Source organism: Gopherus evgoodei, chromosome 22 (assembly GCF_007399415.2).
Source record: "Gopherus evgoodei ecotype Sinaloan lineage chromosome 22, rGopEvg1_v1.p, whole genome shotgun sequence".
NCBI classification, from domain to species: domain Eukaryota; kingdom Metazoa; phylum Chordata; order Testudines; family Testudinidae; genus Gopherus; species Gopherus evgoodei.
In genome coordinates, this window is record NC_044343.1 from 11,509,177 (window position 1) to 11,532,756 (window position 23,580).

Sequence of the window (23,580 nt, forward strand, 5' to 3'; positions counted from 1 at the left end):
GAAGCAGCAGTTCCTCCCCGCCTCCTCCATAGTCTGGGGGAGGGTTGTGTAACTGACCCCCCTGGGAGTGTTGGGGCTCACGTCTCCCTCTAGGTGTCTGGTCGCAGGCTGGGTGTGCCATGCGCGCTGAGAGTTCCCACAAATGCTCTGGCTTCCTTTGCTAAAGCGCCACGGCTTGAAAATAAAAGGTGCATCTACCCCAGACACGGTTTCAGCCACGATCCACCTAACAGCTCCTAATCCAGCCCCCTAGGGGCAGCCCAGTACAGGGGTATAAGGGTGACAGCACCCTGTGGGTCTGTCTCTTCGGCCCTAGTGCCAGGGGTACCCCCTGCAATCCGCCCCTCGCCCAGAGGCAATACAACTGCAGTTTGCAGATCCCACTGGCTAGAGCTCAGGTCCTTTGCTCGTAGTCTTGTCAAGGCACCCGCCTCCTGGTGCCCATGTACACCCCCCCTTGCCCCATAGCTACTGCTGCCTCCCGGCTTCCCAAAGGCTGCTGCCCTGCCTGGCTTTTGGCTCTCTGGGCCCGGCGCCGAGGCTGCCCGCTACCCAGCCTTGCCCACGCGGCTGCTCCCATGGCACCTCGGGCTCTCTCCCCGGCCTGCACCCCCGGGTCTCAGGGAGTCCTTTCCGTTCCTGGGGATTGTGGGGCCCTCCACCATCTGGGCCCTTTCCCTCCAGCTCCTTTCGGCAGGGGCAAGGGACCCAGCAATGAGCCAGCAGGTTCACGACGTGGGTTTGGCCAGGGAAACTGGGGGGACTTGCCACATGAGTTTTGCCCTTACTAAAAATGGCTGCAGGCCTCCCCATTGTTCTCAAGAGAAGGTGAAGCTCACAGGCTGCCCACCATCAAGATGGCCACCATCAACCCCCTGGCAGGGGGCAGTGAGGCTGCCCTGACTGAAGATGGCTGCCACTGCCTACTGTTTGAAGCCAGGCTGCCCTCAAGGAAGATGGCTGCTCCTCCTTCACCATGTGTGTCCCAGGCAGAAGACCAGGAGGGGTCAGGGGAGGATGGAAAGGGAAATGTGTCTGTGGGGGGAAGTGGGGCAGGGGAAAGTGTCAGGGTGGAGATCTGTGCTGGTAGAGAGGGGAAGTAGGGGCAGTGGGATATGGGGGGCAGTGGAATGGTGGGGGGTACAGGGAGGGAGACGGGGGGCAAATGAATACAGGGAGGCCGGTCAGGGGTCTGGGGAAGGGGGAGGCTGCAGAGGGAAGGGAATGTAGGGGGAAGGGACGGAGACAGAAGGCTGAGAAATGGGGGAGAGAGAGAGGTGGGGGAGGGGAGACTTGGAGACTATGGGGGGGCAGGAAGTGAGATTATGGGGCCAAAGGCATTGAGGAAGAAAGCAAAGCATGAGAAGGAGGGGACAGGGAGGGAGGATGTTGGCGACTGGAGCATGTTGGGGGCAGAGACTGAAGGAGATCTGGGGTGAGGATCTGGAGGGAGGGAAATGGAAGAAGTTGGGGAGAATTTGAAGGGTGGAATGGGGAGGTTGGGGAGGAAGGAGGTTAATAGGGGAGGGCAATGGGCTGGCATCGCCCTTACTCCAGGGGCTAGGAGAGGGTCAGTAGAAGCCAGAGGAGAGGCCTGATTTTTTGTGTGTGGCTTTAAGGCAGGATTTTCACCCTGAAATAATCACATGCAAATTGGGGGTGGGCAGCGTCTCTGTAAGGTGGGTTGCTCTCACAGCGGTGTCTCACTGTTGCAGGATCGGGGCTTCCTGTGCCCCCCCTTATGTTCAGCGTTGTTTTACCTTGTGTTCCTGCCTGTGTCTTGTGCAGTTTCCACTCTACGACTCCAGCATGCTGGGCTTTGTGTTTATCCATAGTAAACATGATCCAGTTAGCAGCCGGCCCTGCAGGCCCTGGACTCTGAGTCCTTGTCTGCCCTAGAAAAAATAGTGGATGAATCACGCTCCCCCTGCCACCACTGGGGTTAGTTTTAGGGGCAGAATGGGATAAGAACTCGGGCATTTTCGTTGCTGTTCTGATCGGGTTTCCTGAGGCGGTGGTAAACATGTTTGAACCCTGTCTGCATTAAGAGCTAAGTACGTGGGCTGCTGTACCGCACCCCTTTCTGCTATAACATGGGTACTCATTTTTGTAATGTAGATGCACCCTGGGAGTCATGCTGGGGTCTTTTCTTCTAATCTATCATCGTCAGGAGTAAAGACTCTGCTGGCCAAATTCTATTCTCAGTGATCCCTGTACAGCCTCATTGTGGTGTTGCTGACTCTTGTGAGTTTATTGAGAGTCTTGTGATTGTCTGAAAGCCCTGGCTTCTGGAGTCCTGGGAATAAATGAGAATCTTGGTTTTCATTACAAAGAGAATGGTTTCTACTCCCGCCCCCGGATGCAGAGAAAAACTTGGAAACATGACCCAAGAGTAACCTAAAGCTAAGAAACCAAAGTCTCACCATTTTTTTATGATAATCTCCTGATTTGGCATGAGGGATACAGCCGCTGATGTCAATGGGTTTGCACAGGTGTAGCTAGTCAGAACTTTCGAAACAATCCTGTTAATGCCGCATAAGTGGCACCATTGTTTGCCTTGATGGCATTGACAGATGTTGGCTCTGCTGATGACAGCTGCAGGGCCAACTGCAAATGAGCAGGCATTCGTAAGTGGTTTGCTGGACCTGAGGAATCAGTGGGATGGGAAGTCTCCTTTCTGGAACTGTGCTTAGCAATAAGACCTGCCAGTGTAGCCCCGCCAGTTCACACCAAGTCATACACTCCTAGAGAGAGGAGTTTGCTCTGTCCCAAAGAGCTGACAATCTGATGAAATGTGGCTCAGCAACTGTGGGGGGAAAGGGTGCAGGCAGTTATTGATGAGCATAAGGGGGTAGAAAGGGCTGAGGTGGGGTTTAAAGAAGGACTCCAAGGAGGAGAGAGGCGGACACTTGGGCGGATGAAGACAGGGAGACTGTGCCAGGCAGAGGGGGCAGCATGACAAGAAGCAGAAATGGGAAAAGAAGTGGAAGCAGGAAGGCAAGAGGATTGGGAAGAGCATAGAGGGGAGCTGGAGGACATTCATAGAGTCCAAGGCCAGAGGGGACCATTTAGATGATTTAGTCTGACCTCCTGTGTAGCATGGTCGGGGAACTTCCCAAGATAGTCCCTAGAGCAGATCATTCAGAAAAACACCCAGTCTTGATTTCAGAATTGTCAGTGATAGAGAATCTGCCATAACTCTTGGTAAGTTGTTCCAGTGGTTAATTACTCTCACTGTTAAAAATGACAGGTTTCAGCGGTAGCCTTGTTAGTCTGTATCAGCAGTAAAAACCAAAGAGTCCTTGTGGCACCTTAGAAACTAACAAATTTATTTGGGCATAAGCTTTCGTGGGCTAGAACCCACTTCATCAGATGTATGAAGTAAAAAATACAGGAGCAGGTATAAATACATGAAAGGATGGGGATGCTTTGCCAAGTGTTAGGTCAGTCTAACGAGATATATCAATTAACAGCAGGATCCCAAGGGAGGAAAAATAACTTCTGAAGTAGTAAGAGAGAGGCCCATTACAGACAGTTGACAAGAAGGTGTGAGTGTCAGTAGGGAGAAATTAGTATTGGGGAAATTAAGTTTAGGTTTTGTAATGACCCAACCACTCCCAGGCTTTATTCAGGCCTAATCTGATGGTATCTCGTTTGCAAATTAATTCCAGTTTTGCAGCTTCATGTTGGAGTCTGGTTTTGAAGTTTTCTCGTTGAAGAATTGCCACTTTGAGGCCTGTTATTGAGTGACCAGGCAGGTTGAAGTGTTCTCCTACTGGTTTTTAAATGTTATGATTCCTGATGTCAGATTTGTGTCCATTTATTTTTTTGCTTAGAGACTGTCTGGTTTGGCCAATGTACATGGCAGAGGGGCATTGCTGGCACATGATGGCATATGTCACATTGGTAGATTTGCAGGTGAACGATCCCCAGATGGTGTGTCTGATGTGGTTAGGTCCTGTGATGGTGTCTCTTGAATAGATATGTGGACAGAGTTGGCATTGGGGTTTGTAGCAGGGTTTGGTTTCTGGATTGGTGGTTTTGTTGTGTGGTGTGTAGATGTAGTGCGTAGTTGATCAAAAGACCATGTGATACTGGGTCAAATGCTTTACAGAAGTCTAAGTCTATTACATCAACACTATATCTTTGTCATCCACATTTGTAATACCATTCAAAATATCAAGTTAATTTGACCTGCTTTATTTTCCATAAACCCATGTTGACTGGCATTAATCATAGTACCCTCTTTTTTTTCATTATTAATCAAGTCCCATATTAGCCTCTCCATTATCTGGCCCAGGATCGGTGTCAGAGTGACAGGCCAAAAATTACCTGGGACATCTCTTTTACCTTTTGTAAATATTGACACAATATTAGCTTTCTTTCAGTCATGTGGAACTTTTCTGGTGTTCTAAGACTTATTGAAAATCAACATTAATGGTCTAGCAAGCTCCTCAGTCAGCTGTTTTGAAAACTGTTGGATGCAAATTATCCAGACCTGCTGATTTTAAAATGTCTGAATTTAATAGCTGCTGCTTAACATCCTCTGGTGTTACTGGTAAAATGGAAAGAGTTTCATTATGTAATATGTTTCCCATATTCATTGAATACATCTGCTTTTTCTGCATTATTTTTGATAATACTACCATTTCCATCTAATAATAGACCAATACCATTGTTAGGATTCTTTTTGTTCGAAATATACTTAATAAACTCCTTCTTGTTGTCCTTAACTAACTGGCCATAGATGTCTCCTTGTGTCCCTTTTGCTTCCCTTATCAATTTTCTACAATTCCTAGCTTCTGATTTATATTCATTATTATCTGCTTCCTATTTTTCTACTTCTTTATACATATTTTTGTTCTTTATAGTACCCTTCTCTTTTCTTCTAAATCAGGTTGTTTTTAGAATCAATAAAGCCTTCTTCCTCGATTGTGAGAAGTGAGAGCTGAGTCTCAGGAGCAGCAAGGGTCCCTGGCTTGTAATTTTTATTTGTAATTACCTGGGTGATGAATGATATTTATGGAGCTGAGAGTTTGCTTGGAACCAAACTTGCTGTGTATTTTTTTCTGTGGAAATATTTCATGGATCCTTTGAACTTTGTTATTTCTCCCCTGCCCCCACTTTTCTTTGTTTTCGACTCAAGTTTCTTTTTCCCAGCAGCAAGATTTGTGTTGCGCCTGTCTTAGGTGACAGTTAATCCCGATGCATATACGTACGCACGCACAAACACCCAGCTTCCATTTCAACTACGTGCCTCAAATCCTGCCAGCTGCAGGTGCTTAATTCACTGTGCTGTTTGTTTGGGGGATTTTTTTGGCAACCACTGGGAACATCGGTATTTCTGAGCTGCTGAGCAATCCAAGCAGAAATAATAACACAAAAGTTATTCACTGATACAATGGGGCTCAGAAATGCCACGTGCACCAGAAAGATGCTGTATATTAGAACTTTCTGTGAGCACAAGAGGCCCCTTCTGAAGGGGCCAGTTATGCCCAAAGCAGGAACTGCATGGCCCTCCTTATGAATTCCAGCTGGAGTCAGTGAAATGTAGGCTCAGATCCTCTCTTGGGTTAGTTTATTTGTGGAGAAACCCATTTTTTTTAAAAAAAGTGCTGTCTCTGTCGGTGAGATTTTTGCCCTAGTCAGTGTCAGGAGTGGGAGGGGCAGGAGCAATTCTCCCCCTCCTCAGGGGCTTCCCACTGGGGAACGTGGGCACTGCCACTGCCACTGCCCCAGCCTTAGCGGGGCAGCATGCCTCCTGCTGCACCCTCAGCTGACACAGAGAGGAGGAGGAGCCATGGGTCTCTCTCCGACCCCTTTCAGGCATCTCCTGCTTGTGTGGGCCACTAGGATGACCACTGGGACTCGAGTGCAGAAGCTGAGATCTGACAGTTGTAGAGATGAGGCAGGGGAATTCTCTATTGAGGCTGCTGGACAGACAAGCCTTGTGGTTCTCTCTGGCTTTGTAGTGCCTAACCTGTGCTGTCCTGCGTTTCTGCACAGGGATCCCCTACCTTGGGGTGTTAATTCACACTTTGGGGATTTTGGGGAAAGGCCATGTGTGGCTGCTCATTCTGGAGCAAAAGTGTCCTATTTTGTTAACAAAAGATATGAATTAAAACAGATTCACTTAGTTTGGTGCTGTACATACAGCAGCCCTTGGTCCGGACTGAGCAGTCAGCCATGCACGAACTGGAGGTGCACTACAGAGAGCTGATGGCTCCCAAAGTTCAGGCAGGCAAGTTTGAGTCGGGAGTTGTCAGATGTTGCCCTTCCTCGGGGGTGTTGTGAGTGTCTCCCTGAAGTGTTTTGTGCTCATGTGTGTCAGGGGCAAACTTAGCATCAAACTAAATTGCGCTGTGCTGTAATCAGAGTGATGGGAAGAGGGAAAAAGGAGCCCATGAGAGAAAGAGACACTGAAGGGAAAGAAGAGAGAAAAAGGAAAAGGAAAAAAAGAAGAGAGAAAAAGGAAAAAAGGGAGGTGATCAAAGGGAAAGGATCAAAATAATGACAGGGCAGACCTCCGTGTGGGATTATTAACTAATGAGATAATTAATGCTTCACGCCTCTCTAGTTCCTTTCATCTAAAGATCACAAAGCATTTCACAAACAGTCCACACACATACCTGTGTGGAAGTTCTTCGGATTACTGGGCATAAAGCCAATCTTGTAATTGACAGAGGTGTTTGCTCTTTGGGCATGAGACACTTGGTTAGGATTGCAGGAGGGGACAGAGTTTCTCCTACACGATGATGGCCCCAAACGATTTCTTGTAACCTCTTGAGGGGGGAGATATCTAGGAGTTTCCTGAGCAGCTGGGGCTGGACTAAGGTGGGGCTCGAAGATAATCCATGCTGTTGCTGCTGTGTCAACTGTTAGTGCTGGCTTCATCTTAAATACAAGTTTGGTCACCTCATCCCAGAGAAAACCACCTCAACGTTGGGCCAGATTCTGGAGCCCTTCTTTAGACATTGGCCACTCTGATTTGAGTGGAAGTCCTGTCCCTGCAAAGTCTGAATAGCTGTAATGAATCCATGAGCTGCAAAGCTATGATTAACCACTGGAACGAACTCCCAAGGGAAGTGATGGACTCTGCATCTCCCAATGTCTTCAGATCCAGATTAGCTGCCTTTCTGGAAGAGATGTTTGATCAAATCCAAATTATTGGGCTCAATACAGGGGTAACTAGAATTGGAATTTTAGGGTATCCCAAGGATGTCATTTGGAGCAGTGAAGGTCAACTTCTTCCAGAATAATCTACACGTGCTCTTGAGTAGTCATTGCCAGAGCCCTGGGACCTTTGCTGTAAACATGCAGGCCTTTACTACTTAAGCTAACCTAGACTTCCTGTAATTGATGCTACTAGCAGGACCCATTTGATTCCTACAGGCCAGCTAGGTCACTCATTTACTCCTGCACACGGTCAGTACGTTGCTTCGGGACCTAAAGAGTGCCGCATGCAGATATTTGATCCAGAGATGAGATCATGAGATCTGGAGAAGTTCGGAAGTAGGTTTCGAGCCAGTTCTGAATGCCGCATCCAGGTAGCAAGGCAGTGAACATGACTTGAGGCCAGAGTGAGAGAAATTAAAGCTGAGGAACTAGATTTAGTCCTGCCACAAGTGGTTTCAACTCATCTGGACTCACATTAACTTAAGCCAGCAGAGCACTTGGCACTGTGACTGTTTTGTGCAGAAAGGAGATAAATAGGAAATGTGATGGAAGAACGTAGCGTAACAAATGAGATTGCTGGCCCTCATTGCAATGAAAAGGTACAGCCTTTAAGACAGATGGAAAGAAAATACTCTTTTATGCAACACATAATCAACCTGCTGTGGAATATAAACTGAGACAAGGAGTTAATTAAGGAGAATTGGACGTCAGAGTGGATAACATGTATTTATACCTACTGGGGTAGTAAAATCTAGCCAATATGAGGCTTCAGGGCAGAAGCTCATCACCGTCTGGGGTCAGGAGGAAATTATTCTACTGTGGCATGGTATTGCATTCTGGGATATCAGCCCCAGAGAGCTTAAAGAACCAGGGCAGCACGGTTACAGTGTATTGCCATCCCACAAAAGGAAAAGAGCCGTAGAACTGTAAAACCTTGCTACGATTATTGTTCATTATCGTAAAGATGTTTGGTTTTTTTGCTTTCTAGATTCTGGCAGCATGACCAACCAGGAGTCGCTCGAGAGCTACCTGAATGGGAATAAGAAGCAGCTAGGTCAGTGCAAGATGGCATGGCTGGGTTGTTTGGCATTCGGAGAGCGGATTGAGAATGGAGAACCTGAGCTGGAGGGGCCAAATATGGCATGTAGGGAGCCATAGTAGAGTGGGGAGTTAAAAACCTTGACTAAGAATGTCCCAACTTGGCAGTAGCTATACCCTGGCACTAAAAAGAGAGCTCATAGGATCTATTTAAATGATTTTGGCTGGGGGACTGTTCATTCACCAAGGGTTTGGTTGTGCCATTAAATCACCACCTTTGCCCCGGGATTGTTCCTGAGGGAAAACGACTGAGACAGGCCCTTCCTGCCTCCTTGGACTGCCCATCCCATGCCAGCTCTGCTCAGCTTGATTTTCCCCAGTGGACTCCAGCCCCAGTGTAAGTGCTGGTTTCCCTCAGTCCTCAGGCACCAGAAATCCGAGAGCCGAGCTTGCAACAGGCTCCGGAGCAGGTGTGAGTGGCAAGGGAAGAATTCCGGTGCTCTCTGTCCCCTGGCAGGCTCTACACCGGGCTGGGCACAATCTAGTGCTTAGTGAGGAGCAAAGAAAAAAATGGGGCTGGAGCTGGATCTTGCTGGAATGGACTCTCACTCTGTTCCAGTTGCCCCAAAGGCCACTTCTAATCAGGCTTGTGGGATCCCAGTCCCTGTGGGTCCCAAGGTCCTCCTCCAATCATGCCAGCAGCAAGCAGTACCCGAAGCTCCTTGCGTGCCTTATGGTGTTGTCATCTGTCCTGGTTCTGCCTCATTTCCCCATGGGCCAGAGACTGTTGCCCAGAGATGGCTAATGGCTCAGCGATTGGCTGCTTTTCCAGATTTCACCTGGGAGGTGAAGGCCAACGACCGAGCCTATCACAAGCAGTTCAAGAAGAGAGTTGCCTTCTGCCTGACGAGGAAAAAATATGAGGTGAGTCACCTTGCTTCAAGCCTGTGCTTATTTTATGGCCACTAGTGTCTCCGCTGATTTCCCAGCTGGCAGTGCAAGCCCCTTGGCCGTGGGCAGGGCTCGAGCAGACAGATCTCTAGAGCGGCTGACTGGAAGTGCCTTTTCTGCGAGTGCCTTGTTCAATGTGAGGAGGGTGGGGCCGGCCTTCCGTAATATTGCTGCAGTGTTCGCCAGTCACGGTCCAGAGCAGCGTGTTGCACCGTTGAGATTTCTCCTAGAAGGGAGTTGTGGCTTTGTGTGCTTGAGGGAGCCGTGTGACCTCTGGCTGGTCCATAGAGAGCATAAGGGACCGCATAATGCCCCCTGCCACTGGAAGGCTCCCTTAGCTTGAGTAGTAGAAGCCACTGGAGGGGGTTTGGAGCAGGGTTCTCGTCCTGCTTCTTCAGAGGCGTGTGCGTTTTGTGCGGTGACTAGGTAGGATGTGTTACCATGGGACCTGGTGGCAGAGGTCAGATGGAAAAGCCTGCATGTGAGAGAGGGGATAAGGAAGGGTAGGCTGGGGTGTGTAACCCACTGACTGTGTTCCATGTTCCCCGCTCTGCCCGATCCACGGAGGATACAAGTCTGCTGCCTGCCTTTAGCTCTGGAGATCCCTGGTTCAACCCCAGGTGTCAGCCACACTGCCAGCTGGCTGGACCCACCCGGAGTAAGCCTGGGAGATGAGCTGATAGGCCCAGATGCTCAAAGGTATTTAGGCCCCTGACTTCCATTGATTTCAAAGGGAGTTAGGCACCTAAATACATGTGAGGAACTGGGCCACGAAGAGTAAGGGCCTGGTTCTCAGTTGCCCTGTACCTTGGATAGTCATTCACTGGGCACAAAGCTGGGGTTGGATGCTTCCACTCTGACCTGTTAGTGCTTTGTATCGGGGTAAAAGATGACCCAGGGTTGGTGAGCCTGAGGCAGAGGAGTGGGTGTGGGGGGAAGGAACTCTTCTTCCACTGTATTCCCCCCCTCCCTCGGTGTAGATCCCTGGCACTTTCTAGGCCCAGCAGCCCCACTGCAGAGTGAATCTGGAGTTTAACCTAGGAAGAAGGGGATGCCTGGGCCCCATGAGATCCCAGTGGCTGGCAGGAAGCCCTGCTCAGCCCAGCTCTTGCTGTGTCCCGAGAAAGCCCAGCCATGTCAGTCTTTAAAATGCTCCTTCCAGGATAACACCATCAAGACAGCCAAATACAATGCCCTGACCTTCTTGCCGCTCAACCTCTATGAGCAGTTCCATCGTCTGGCCAACCTCTACTTCCTCTTCGTCATCCTCTTACAGGTGAGATCTCGCTGGAGGTCGGGGGGAGACTGCTGGGCCTGCCAAGCCAGTGCCCTGAGATGAGCACAGAGGGGAGAGAGACACTGTCTAAAGACGGAGCTGTGTCTAGTGCTTGGAGCTCGGGACTGTGATTTAGGACTTCTGAGTTCTAACCCCAACTCTGCCACAGAATCGCTGCATGATCTGGGGCGAGTCCCTTCACCTCTCTCGGCCTCCGTTCGGGCTGGAGCAGTCTCCCTCTCTCTCAGTTTTATAGGGATTTTGGATGATCCGCTGGATAATTTAAGAAGACCATTTTTCTCTAGCAGCTTTCATGCAAGGATCACAAAATATCCTCCAGTCCTCACACTGCCCCCGTGAAGGATATTAGCTGCAGAGACTGTGATGGAGTGAGTCGCCCAAGGTCACACAGCAAGCTGCTGGGCACAGAACCCAGGAGTCCTGGCTTCCAGTCCTTTAATCACTAAGGATGGGATTTGCAAACATTCCTATGCGAGTTAGGAGCCAACTCCCTTGAAAGTCGTTAGATCAAAGCTTCTTCTCTTTGGCCTTGTCTACACACAGAGCCGTACCAGATTTTAAACCGATTTAGCTAAACTTGCACAAAAGGCCATGCGGCTGCTCTTAGGGATTGGCCACATGGGAACCAAGATAACCATATGGGTTTTAATTCATCCCCTTAGTTATTTCAGTGTCAGGCTGCGTGTGGGCTGTCTCGTTTCTCCACAGGAGTATTCCATTTTGAAATAACTGGCTTAATTGACATAAAGCTAGGAGAAGATACTGTTATTGCAGTTGTTTAGGCGAGCTCTTATTTTGGTTTAACCCAGCTTTGGTTTAACGTATCGGCGGGGGGATATTGACCAGGATAGCTTATTCTGTAGCGGCTGTTCTGAAATATCTGTTCTAGCTATTGTGGACTATTTTGTTCTGCAATAACTATTCTGGTCAAGTTCCCCATATCACCCTGTCTGGAGTGGCTCACAAGCGTGAGGTCCGACCTTCGAGCAGACTGTCAAAAAGCAGGGCCGGCACCCCAGATGGGTCAGATGTTTTATAATTAGATTTCACCAACCCTGTACCAAATGTGAACTCCCAAAGTACGACAGTATTTTTATAACGGAGTCGCAGACAGTCCCCATAGACGCTTCAGTCTGTCTTGCCACCCAGGCAAGCTGGACGATGTGATAAATGCTCACTGACACCAACAATTACAAACTAATCCAGTCACACCCGATCCCAAGAGACCAACAGTCAGCCAGGGCGATTTGCATCCCAGATCGCACACCACAGACAATCCTATAGTAAACTGACTAAAGGTTAATTAGCCAAGGAAAAGAAATGAGCGATTAAAGCAGGTAAAATATATATGTACAGGTGAGTCACACTCCATAATTGCAAAAGCTAGCAGAGGCACAGTGTTCTTCCAGTTTCCCTAAAGTCTTTCAGGGCTACCCAGAATAACTTGGGGGATCTCTGCCTCCTGGTTCAGTTTTCTGCACTGTTAGTATCCACACAGCCAGGAGAAGAATTTTTCCTTGGGTCCATATTTATAGCTTCTCGCAGAAACCAAGCTGTCAGGACAGTCCCCATGTGGGTTCTTTCTTCATGGCAGGAAAAGAGGAATGTACTTAGAGACTTTGATCGGACACGTAATGACCACTCGCTTTCAATGTGGAGGAATTAACACTCTCCTGTTAAAGTTCTTCATTTGCATTACATAAGGCTCCTCTCTGTTTGATGAGCTATTTAATTACTGGGGTATATGCAGTGCAGATGCTTTCTCTTACATTGTAACAGGGGACAGATAAGGGAAAACAGCGCCTGCGACATCCCACCAGTTCTTCATGGAGTTTAAACACTAAACACATCTTTGTACATTTCACATTTACTTTGAACTTTACTAACATGCAAATGAACTGGCCTGGCTTGCATTAGTCAGTGCTCAGCTGATGCCTAGGCCTTGGCCAGAGCTGGCAGTTGCCACTTACCAGCATCACACTCCACGGAGACAAGTCCTTAGTTTGGTTTAGCTTGAGTTGATTAGGACGATCTTTAAGCTAAACTGAAATAAACTGCTTGTAAACCAGAATAAGAGCCTCTGTGCCGGTGTTTAAAAAGAGATTGAAGTTAAACTGGAGGAATTTCTACCTGGGGACAGAGCCATCGGTTTGATTACCAGGAAATTCAGATGCTCCCGTAGAAAGAGTGGGGAAATTACCCCAACTCTTCCAACCCGCAAGAAAAGGTCAGTGCTTCAGAGTGGGGAGTGAAGGCTGTGTCTGGTCCCCCACCTTCCCCTAGTAATGTGATGCTCCTCTGCTCTCTCGCCTCCCATTTCAGACCGTTCCTGAAATCTCCACCCTGCCCTGGTTCACCCTGCTGCTGCCCCTGAGCTGCCTCCTCCTCCTCAGAGGCCTACGGGACCTGATTGATGACATTGTGAGTAGCCCGTCAGTTCACTGGGCTGGAAATCCACGAAGGGGCCCAGTGTATGGTGTGGCTTGTCAGAGAACCTGGGACTGAGCTGAAAAGCAGCCTGGCACTCTCTGTATCTTTAGGCCTCAGCACCCGGCATGTATCCACAATGCCTTCATGGAGGCAAGGGGCTGTGGATATCTACCATCCTCCCTTTGGAGCAGGGATGAGTATCTGGCCCCTTCCCTTGGTCTGGCCTCTCCATGATTGACCCACTCCCCTCCCCACTCTTTGGGGTCCCAGCCAATGGACATGCTTCCTCTTAGATCCACAGACATATTGACTGCCCCTCTACTCCCCACATTCAGACCCACTGGGCATGCATTGTGTCGTGCCCATGTGTGCCGACATCAGGGCAGGCACCCAGAACCAAATGTGAACTCCTGGATCACTATCACAGTCTGACCATGGAGTCACATGGGCAGTTCCTTTAGACCAGTGGGTCTCAACCTATTTATCATTGTGGGCCACATATGTGACCCACAATGTATTCCTTGGGCCACAGGTGGAGAACCACAGCATGCTCCCCCAAACCCTGCCCCCTACAGACACCTATGCCCAGCGCCCAAGCCCCTGCCCAGAGACCCTTCCACAGAGTGGTGCCAGGAGCAGACCCGACTGTGTGGCAAGGCAGCACAGGCCCAACAGCCCAGATCCCGGACCCTGCCACACAGGGCAGGGAAGGGCAGGGCAGCATGACAGCCTCAACCCTGCCTTGCCATGCTGGGCATCAGGCAGCCGATGCTCCGGACCCTGCCGGATTGGGCAGCCAGGCATCCTGGCCACCACCACGTGGGCCCTGCAGCTTTTAGCAGGTAGCTGGGCTGCAGCTCTGTGCTAATTTGGCCACATGTGGGCTGCGGGTTGAGAACCACTGCCTTAGACTCTCCAGCCTATCAGGGAAACTGGACTTGGGGCTATATGGTCACTTACACCAGAAATCACACAATATTCAGGTTGCTTCCAGTCCCAAGAGACCAGTCACTTACCCCAGGTCAACTGGTTCCCTAGATCTCACACCAAAGACAACGCCTGTAGCCAATCCTGGAATAAACTATCTAGGCAAGATAAATAAGAGAGTTGTTTCCAGGCTAAAGCAAGCAGACAAACACACAACTGAGTTGCAATAAATCCTAAGAATTGCAGTGACCTGTCACTTCAAAATGTCTTTCATGGTGGACCCAAGGGCAACCCCTGGGGGTCTCTGGCTTCAGTTTGGTGTCTCTGGCCCTGTCAGAATTCAAACAGCAAAGAGATGGAAAGTTTTCATGTATCTTTGTTTTATTCCTTCATTCAGCCTCCCAGTCCGTAGGACAAGTTTCCTTGGACGTTGCCTTTCCAAGGGGCGATAGAGCCATTCACCAGTCCTTTGTATTGCGATGTTCCTTGATAGATCATCTGATTTTTATAGTTCTTCTGGCCACCAGGGTAGGGGTGGAGGTAAACACTCTTCCCCTCCGGGTTCACAAGTTTAGAACAAACATTTTCAAAGTTCTAAAGCAAAACTTACATATTTCCTTGTAGCCTGGAATACAGACATTGCAAATCAGATTCAGGCAGGCAGCAACTTACAAACATGCAGTAGAGTTGTAACACTAGTAAATCTAGTCTTGTAGGATGGACACCTATTTTAAGCAACATTACCACATAAGCGATGGCCGTGCCTCCAACTATGAATGAGTCAGTTCTTAGCTAATGCCTGCAGCCCAGGAAAGAGCCTGCTAGTATCACACCTGGAAAGGGCAGATCTCCTCACTCTGAGACTGGAACTCCCGGACAGAGCCTGGTGCTAACAGGGATGTTCTCTTGCAGCCCTGGTGAACGGGAAAGCCAGACATGGCCTGTCCTTGTCTTTTCTCCTATATTTGCAGGCCCGACACCGGAGCGACTGGATGATCAACAACAGGCCCTGTGAAATCTTGATTGGGAAAAGGTTAGGGGCCTTGAGAAATGTCCAGCTGCGAGCTACAGGATAAAACTCACTCTTTACAGTCATGTTCTCCTCCACCGTGTGTTTGAAGAAGTGGGGGGAAGCTCTGTGCCATTGTCTGAGCTCATAGGGTTCTCCCAATTTAGCAGCTGTGCTCAGAGAAGTGGTTGTGATGTGTCATCACCCCCAGGCTGTCCCACAGAGACACACCTTCCCACAACCTGGGGCAGGTCTCATTTGCTCCATCCTTGGGATTAACACATCCTAGTCCCAGCTGGGATGGGGATCCAGGGGGCCCTGGCTCCAGGCGACACCTCCTCCTGTCCTAAAGGAGTTTTCCTTTCCTTGGAAGGGCACCCAGAGAGTTTCTGCCACTTCTGGCCCATAGGGCTCCTAAAGGGGGCGCTGCAGAGTGTCACCCCGGCTTGAAGTTGCACTTCTCAGGAGGTGGAAGGGTGCAGAAGGGATTGAAACGTCCCATCTGAGCCCAGGTCACTAATGGCCAAAAGTCACTGCCATTGATGGCTGCTAGTTGGCCTGCCTGCTCATGTCACGAAACCAGCCGCCCAGCTGGTCTTCACATTGGCAGGCTTAGCAGAGTGGCTAAGGATTGGATGGGCCACAGAGACTGAAGTCCCCTCTGGTCTTGGAGGTCAGGGTCAAGGCGCAGGGGCTATGGAAGTGGGAGTGAAACTTGCCCTGCTGCTGCCTGGGTACCCTGTGGAGAGAGGTCTCCAGGGCCGTCAGCTCAGCACGTCTCGCCCTAAGCGGCTGGCCCCCTAAGTGGCTTGTTTTTCTCTTGCAGCTTTAGCTGGAAGAAGTGGAGGGACATCTGTGTCGGTGACATCATCTGCCTACGCAAGGACAGCTTTGTCCCGGTGAGTCAGGCCCCTCATGGCGGGCCGGGCCCCTCACTCCAAGGCCGTATGCTGGGGAGCAGGGATGAGGGGGCCTCGTTAGTAAAGTCTCTCTGAGGCCTTTTCTCTTTCGCTTGCTTTTAAAGGCCGACCTGCTCTTGCTGTCCAGCTCGGAGCCCAGCAGCCTGTGCTACGTGGAGACAGCGGATATTGATGGGTAAGGAGTGGGAGAGACCGTGGGGAGACCACAGCCACCGGCTGGGGACCAGAGACACCACAGCCAACGTTCTGAGGCCTCCATATTTGGGATCCCGGCTGGAGACACCTTGGACCTGGGTTTCAGAGGTGCTGGGTGCCTGGCAGCGGTGGGTGCTCAGCACCTTCAAAAACCAGGCCCCAAGGGATTCTGAAATGGGACACCCGAAATTCAAAACCTGGGGTGTGTTGCATCTGCAAAGCAGGGGATCACAAGTCCCATCAGCCCCCTCTGTACATCCCTGCTTTCCTGGCTAAGCAGGGACCATATTTCCTACCAGCCCCATCCCCTTTGCATTTCCATTCCCCTGACCAGGTAAGAGGAATGGTCATGATCCAGGCTGGGCTTGGTTTGGGGAGCGGGAGCCACACGGCAGCAGGGGTCTGGAGAGAAGCCCCAGGAACCATGTGCAGAGCCGCAGTCAGCATGGATTTGTCAAGAACAAATCCTGTCAAACCAACCTGATAGCTTTCTTTGACACGGTGACAAGCCTTGTGGATGGGGGGGAAGCGGTAGATATGCTATATCTTGACTTTAGTAAGGCTTTTGATCCTGTCTCGCATGACCTTCTCATAAACAAATTAGGGGAATACAACCTAGATGGAGCTACTATAAAGTGGGTGCATAACTGGTTGGAAAACCCAGAAAGTAGTTATCTGGTTCTCAGTCATGCTGGAAGGGCATAACAAGTGGGGTCCCGCAGAGATCAGTTCTGGGTCCCGTTCTGTTCAATATCTTCATCAGTGATTTAGATAATGGCCTAGAGAGGACACTAACAAAGTTTGCAAATGATACCAAGGCTGGGAGGGGTTGCAAGTGCTTTGAAGGATAGGATTAAAATTCAAAATGATCTGGACAAACTGGAGAAATGGTCTGAAGTAAATAGGATGAAATTCAATAGGACAAATGCAAAGTTCTCCACTTGGGAAGGAATAATCAGTTGCACACATACAAAATGGGAAATGACTGCCTCGAAAGGAGTACTGTGGAAATGGATCTGGGCGGTCATAGTGGTGAAATATGCCACAAGCGAAATATGAGTCAACAGTGTAACGCTGCTGCAAAAAAAGCAATCATTCTGGGGTGTGTTAGCAAGAGTGTTATGAGCAAGACATGGGAAGTCATTCTTCTGCTCTACTCCGCACTGCTTAGGCCTCAACTGGAGTATTGTGTCCAGTTGTGGGCACCACATTTCAGGAAAGATGTGGAGAAATTTGAGAAAGTCCAGAGAAGAGCAACAAAAATGATTAAATGTCTAGAAAACATGAGCTGTCAGGGAAGATTGAAAAAACTGAGTTTGTTTAGTCTGGAGAGGAGAAGACTGAAAGGGGACATGATAACAGTTTTCAAGTACATAAAAGGTTGTTACAAGGAGGAGGGAGAAAAATGGTTCTTCTTAACCTCTGAAGACAGGACAAGAAGCAATGGGCTTAAACTGCAGCAAGGGAAGTTTAGGTTGGACATTAGGAAAAACTTCCTTACTGTCAGGGTGGTGAAGCACTGGAATAAATTGCCTAGGGAGGTTGTGGAATCTCCATCATTGTGGATTTTTAAGAGCAGGTTGGACAAACACGTGTCAGGGATGGTCTAGATAATAGTAAGTCCTGCCTTGAGTGCAAGGGACTGGACTAGATGACCTCTCGAGGTCCCTTCCAGTCCTGTGGTTCTATGAGGAACTGGCTGTGACTGCTGGATGTCACAGGTGGGTGCAGGCCTGTGTGGGACTTGTATGGGAGCAGCAACAGCTGGCAGGGAGCCAGAGCAGAGCAGCCCCAACGAGAGACACTGACTGAGCTTGGCTTGGAAACCTGCAAATGCCTGTTTGCAGGAATAGAGACTGGACTGGAGCAGTGCCCTGGGCCCCAGGGCTGACCAGCCCTGACCCTCGATGGGACTGTCTAGGGCCCGAACGGGAACTGCTGTTGCTCAATGTGACTGTAACCGTGTAAGCTTCTGTACCAAGGGTATCTGCAACCTCCCCCTTCCTGCCAGCCCCAGTGACAACCTGCCCTTCAGCCCTGTGTCTGAGCAGTTACTGGGACCCACTGGGGCTAGCGCCCACAAGGCCTCGCTGCTGAAGCATCTGCAGGCCTTGCCTCTGAGGTGCATGCACCTGGCATGCTCCTAGGATCTAGGGGTTTGGGGTACAGAATAACCCTAATAATTACAGGGGTCAAAAGAGGTTCCACTGGTGGTTAAGGCACTGGCCTGGGACTCTGCAGAGTTGGGTGAAATCTCCTGCTCTGCCCAGACTCCCTGCCTGACCTTGGGCAAACCATGTCACCTCACTGGGCCTCAGTTCCCCATATATAAAATGGGGATAATGATCCTTGTTCTCCCCCTCTCTGTCTGTCTGGTGTATTTTGAGTGTAAGTTCTTCAGGGCAGGGACTGTCTCTTACTCCGTGTATAAGCAACACCCAGCCCAATGGGACCCTGAACTCAACCGGGGCTGCTCGGTGCTACCGTAATGTATATAAATGGTAATAATTAATAGTACGCCTCTCACTCCACGTTTCTCCAACCCTTGGGGACAACAGGTCAGTGGTTCTCAATCAGGGGTGTGGGTAGGGGTAGGCAGAGCTCTTCCAGGGGGTACATCAACTCATCCAGATATTTGCCTAATTTTACAACAGCTACATAAAAAGTGCTAGCAAAGTCGGTACAAATTAAAACTTCATACAGGCAATGGCTTGTTTCTACTGCTCTATGTACTATCCACTGGAATGCAAGTACAACATTCCTATTCCAAGTGATTGATTTTATAATTCTCAGGTAGAAATGAGGACGTGAGTGATTTCTCAGTCCTAGCGTGCTGTGAGCTTTGGAACATTTATGTCTGGTTTTGTAAGCAAGTTGTTTTTAAATGAAGTGAATCTTGGGGGTACAGTAATCTGGAAAGATCGAGAGCCGCTGCACTAGGGGAGCGACTACCACCTCTTCCGCTTTGTGGCTTTTCCTTCAGATTGTTTTCAGACCCGTTCTTGTTTTCAGGGAAACCAACCTGAAGTTCAGACAGGCCCTTCTGGCCACGCACCAGGAGCTGGTGAGCGAGGCGAGCATGGCTGCCTTTGACGGTGAGTGCCCGGCAAGGACAAGGTGCATTTCGTTCGCCTCGCCGGCTCCAGGAGAAACCCGGAGCAACAGGGATATTTATTTAATTACCCTGCTAAAACGAAACACTCCCCGGCACGCGAGTCTTCCCTGGTGCAGAGGGCGAAAGCCCAGACATGTGACTGATGCAGAGCCCTCTTGGGAGGCTGGTGTCAGTGCTCTTGCTCATCGTGCTGCAGGAGGCCAGATTCACATCTCTTTGTGCCGGGGGTGGGGGCTGGTGGAACAAGACAGTGTCACGGCTTGGCCTCAGGGGATTCCAGCACGGGAGGCTGCAATGGGTAAAGAGTGCATCCCTCATCCGTGTTTGCCACCACCCCTTTCCAGTCAGTGTGACGGGACGACGACTCACCGGTGCGGCACCTCCTGCTGGTCATCCTGGGAATTAGCTTTTTCCAGCCTGGAGCACCCTCTGTAGGCCGGTGTCTCACCTACCGCTGGCCCCCGTGTCCCTCCCGGACCCTGGTGCCCTTTACGTCAGGGTTCTGCCTCCTAACAGTAACCCACAATGTGGGGCTCCCCACCCAGGAGATCCCCCAGCCCTCTATCCCCACCTTGCCTCAGTGGCTACTGCCAGTCACCATCAAGCCCCTGCTCCCTGGGGCAGACTGCAGTTTGTAAACCACTCATCATCAGCAATGGGGGTTGTACCAGCCGCCTCTACTTGTCTCTGGGCTGCCCCTCTGCAGCCCCAGGACCCTTTCATAGGCCCTTAACTCGCCTGCAGCCTGGGGCTTTGCTAGGCTGGAGCTCCCCAGCCCCCTCTGCACTTCCCCAGCACTGCTCCACTCTAAATACCCTTCTCAGCTTCCCAGGCAGCCGGGTCCTTCTCTCTCTAGAGCCAGAGAGAGTGTCTGGCCAAGCTTCTGGCCCCCAGCCCTCTCATAAGGGCCAGCTGGGCCCCGATTAAGCTGGCCACAGCTGTGTCTGCTTTCCCATCAGCCTCCCTTTTCCCAGCTGCAGCCCTCTCCAGGGCTGCTTTCACCCCTCCAGGGCCAGAGCGGGATGACCACCCCGCTGCAGTCAGCTTTGCCTACCTTGAGCTCCCCAAAGCGGCCTGCAGGCCCCTTCCCAGCAGAGTTGCTTTCAGAGGCTGCGGCGAAGGGGACCAGGCACATTCCAGGCCAGATAGATGGAAGGGGAGGTTGTGGCCGCCTTCAGCATTCTGCCCTTAGGACCATTCTGCCAGGGCCTTAGCCCTGGGGTGAATTTACACCAGTGTAGCTGAGATCAGAATCGGACTGATCTATTGTATATTGAGATAAAAACAACCAACCCCTGGCCCTCCCGCCATTTCCCTTCCTCCCCTCAGGACCTAGGTCTGTGTTCCCAAGGATTGTCCTCAGCTGTGTCTCCAGCTCCTGGCTGTTCTTTCTTCAGCCATACAATACGGAGGGTGATGCTGAACTACCCCGAAGCTGGGGCTCTGAGGATGAAGGGGTTAATGTTTGACCCTAAGGCCCTCCTTCATTGCTTCCCAGGGAGGTCACTGGGCTCGCTCATCCTCCCGCCATCCCAGTCCATCCCCCGACCCGCCATCCCTTGGCATATCTCTCTCAGGTCACTGTGGCCTCCTGCGATTCCCTACGAACCCTGGACAAGCCCCGTCTCTCCCTGGTCTGAGTTTCTTCCACAGAAGCTGTCATCTCCCCCAATCAGGCAGAAGGGGGTGAGGGGTGGGAGGAGGGACCCCTCTCTTTAGTGGCTCCCCAGAAAGCCAAGGAGTGATTCAGACCCTCCTTGCTGTTGGCATCCCAGGGAAAGTGACCTGCGAGGAGCCCAACAGCCGCATGCACAGCTTCATCGGCACGCTGGAGTGGAGGGGTGAGAAGTACTCGCTGGATACTGAGAAGATCTTGCTGCGAGGCTGCAGGATACGCAACACTGAGACCTGCTACGGCCTCGTTATCTACGCGGGTGAGTGCCAGCGGCATATGTGGCCCCCCCGCACTGCCCAGCCCCAGGAGGAGGCAGGGATGAAAATAATAATAATTGGAGATACACCTATCTCCTGGAACTGGAAGGGACCTCGAAAGGTCATCAAGTCCAGCCCCTCTGCCTTCACTAGCAGGACCAAATACTGATTTTTGCCTCAGAGTCCCAAGTGGCCCCCTCAAGGATTGAACTCATAACTCTGAGTTTAGCAGGCCAATGCTCAAACCACTGAGCTAAAGACAAAGAGTTGGGGACAATCAACCATAGCGCCACTGAAATCAATTCAGCAGAGCTCCCTTGAAGTTGATGGGAGCTAGGCTGATTTATGCCAGAGGAGGATCTGGCCTGGTGGGCTGAATGGACATGTGGGGCTGCTGCTGGCGAGCAGTGTGGGGCAGAGCCATGCCCCTCAGCCAGCCTTCACCTGCTGTATCTCATCCCTGCGGAAGCTGGTCCGTATACCTGAGTACGGAGGCTGGCCCAGTGGGAAGCAGGCCACCAGCCAAAGGGTAGGCCAAGCTTCTCACTGGATGGCCGCGGTGGGAGGTCTGATTCTCTCCCATGTGCATTCGGTGTAATTGGCCAGGTGCATCATGGTGTTGGGGGATGAGTTGCCTTCCTGTGAAGCCTCAAGAATAGGCCGCTGCTGGCAGGAGGGGAGGGATGCCGGACTTGCTGAAACAATGGTCAGCCCCAGGTACAGCCATAGCCTCTGTGTTTAACCCATCAGTAAAACTTCCTTTTCGCACGGTGTCAGCACTATCGCAGCCCAGTTCACAGGTCACCCCGTGTATGACGTCCACACATGCATAGGAGTTGCTAGACATTGCACGATAGTATCCAGGTCTGTTGGATATTCCTTCCCGATGCCTAGCTTCTGCTCTGCAGCGGGGCGGTGGATAGTTCTCATAACGAGAGCAACTGCAGGTGCTGTTCTGACTCATTTGAGTAGCACGGTTGGTCACGCAAAGAAACACCTGCAGATTCACTGTTTAGATTCACATTCTCAGGCTCCCTTCAGATTTTCCCTTACAGTGAAGGACTTAGGAAACTCAGTCTGTTTGTCCTAAGAGGTGACTTGATCCTGGTCTATAGGTACCTACAAGAGAAGATTTCTGACAGTAGAGAGCTGCTTTTGTCTAGCAGACAAAGGCATAACAAGATCCAGTGGCTGGTAGCTGGTGTGAAATCAATTCGGGCTAGAAATGAGGCACATTTTTATGTGAGTGTAGTTAACCATTGGGACTGCTTACCATGGGATGCACTGGAGTCTCCATGACAAAGTCTTTAAAGCAAGACTGAGCATCTTTCCAAAAATATGCTGTAGCTCAACCACAAGATATGGACTTGGTGCAGAAATTACAGATCGGAATTCTATGGCCTGTGTTATAAAGGAGATCGGACTAGAGGACAGAACGGTCCCTCTGACCTGACTCTGCAAAGGTTCTTCAGCCTTTTGGAGAGCTCATTAAATCCCTACCGTAAGGGCAGAGGACGAGGCGACACCTGGTCTTGTTAATGATCCTGCCACTGTCCCCTGATGTCAAGATACCCAAGGTGGGATTTGAAGGCTCCATGTGGCCTGTGGTTTCCAACTCTGTAGCTCTTTGCCAGCTTCAGGGTGAGAACAGTTCTGATCACTGGCAGGTGTCTCTAGTGCTGGCGACATCGGACAGCAAGCGGTTTCTGTTTATCTAAGCAATACAATTGGGATGGGCATACTAGAAATGCCATTGATACCTTGGGCCAGAGTCTTATTTACATGGAGGCCCCTTTGCACCATTCTGGCAGCAATGAAGGAATAAATTGCATGTATGCTCCTGACAAGTTGCCTCCGCAGCCCTTGAATCGCAAAGGTCGGCCATTCACGTGCAAGTAACATTTCTAGAGTTCCTGCACTGGAGCTCTCCAATGCCTGTACAAAGGGCTACACATAATTATACCCAGTTTATAGATGGGGAAACCGAGCCACAAAGGTGAATTGAATTGCTCAAGATCACACAGTAGGTCAGTGGCAGAGCTTGGAATGGAACCTGGGAGGCCCCTGGTCTAATCAGTAGACCACGCTGTGGGATGGTGGAACAGGCTTCCCTAGAATGAGTTCCTATCACAATGTGATGACACCTACATCATGGTGCATGTGTGAGACTTTTCTCCCCAGTCTGGAAAGCAAAGTGGGTGTGATGCAGCCAGCGTGCCAAACAATTGCCAGGGCCAGGTGTTTTTTTATTTTCCTTTCTAAAATGTGTCTTGTCCAGGGTTGGATTCCAAAATTATGAAAAACTGCGGGAAGATCAAGATGAAGAAAACTAAGCTAGACCGCTTGATGGACAGACTGGTGATCTTAGTAAGTGCATCTCTTCCACAAGAAATGGGCTGGCCAGCTGAGCTGGCGCTGCAGGACCGCTCACTCCCCAGAGGTGTAGCTCTGTCTCTGGGTCAGCATGGAGTGGAAGGCAGGTGTGGGACTAGTGTTGGGAGCGTTTTATCTGGTGAGTTGAGGTGGGGGGCAGTTCAGACCTAGGTCAGTCATTGCCATCTGAAAGCTGCTGGGGGAGATGAGTTGGGTG

At 50.4% G+C, this 23,580-nt stretch overlaps 1 protein-coding gene across 1 annotated transcript in view; it reads left to right on the forward strand.

The window, feature by feature from the left end:
• The first annotated feature begins 6,186 nt into the window (after positions 1-6,186).
• The window catches only part of ATP8B3 (ATPase phospholipid transporting 8B3), a 42,565-nt gene continuing 25,171 nt past the window's right edge, over positions 6,187-23,580 (forward strand). The window contains exons 1-11 of the mRNA XM_030540809.1: positions 6,187-6,241; positions 8,165-8,230; positions 9,047-9,138; positions 10,328-10,441; positions 12,785-12,883; positions 14,791-14,852; positions 15,655-15,727; positions 15,853-15,923; positions 18,956-19,038; positions 20,834-20,992; positions 23,269-23,357. Coding sequence (XP_030396669.1) covers positions 6,187-6,241; positions 8,165-8,230; positions 9,047-9,138; positions 10,328-10,441; positions 12,785-12,883; positions 14,791-14,852; positions 15,655-15,727; positions 15,853-15,923; positions 18,956-19,038; positions 20,834-20,992; positions 23,269-23,357 — 963 coding nt within the window. The remainder of the gene's footprint in view (positions 6,242-8,164; positions 8,231-9,046; positions 9,139-10,327; positions 10,442-12,784; positions 12,884-14,790; positions 14,853-15,654; positions 15,728-15,852; positions 15,924-18,955; positions 19,039-20,833; positions 20,993-23,268; positions 23,358-23,580) is intronic.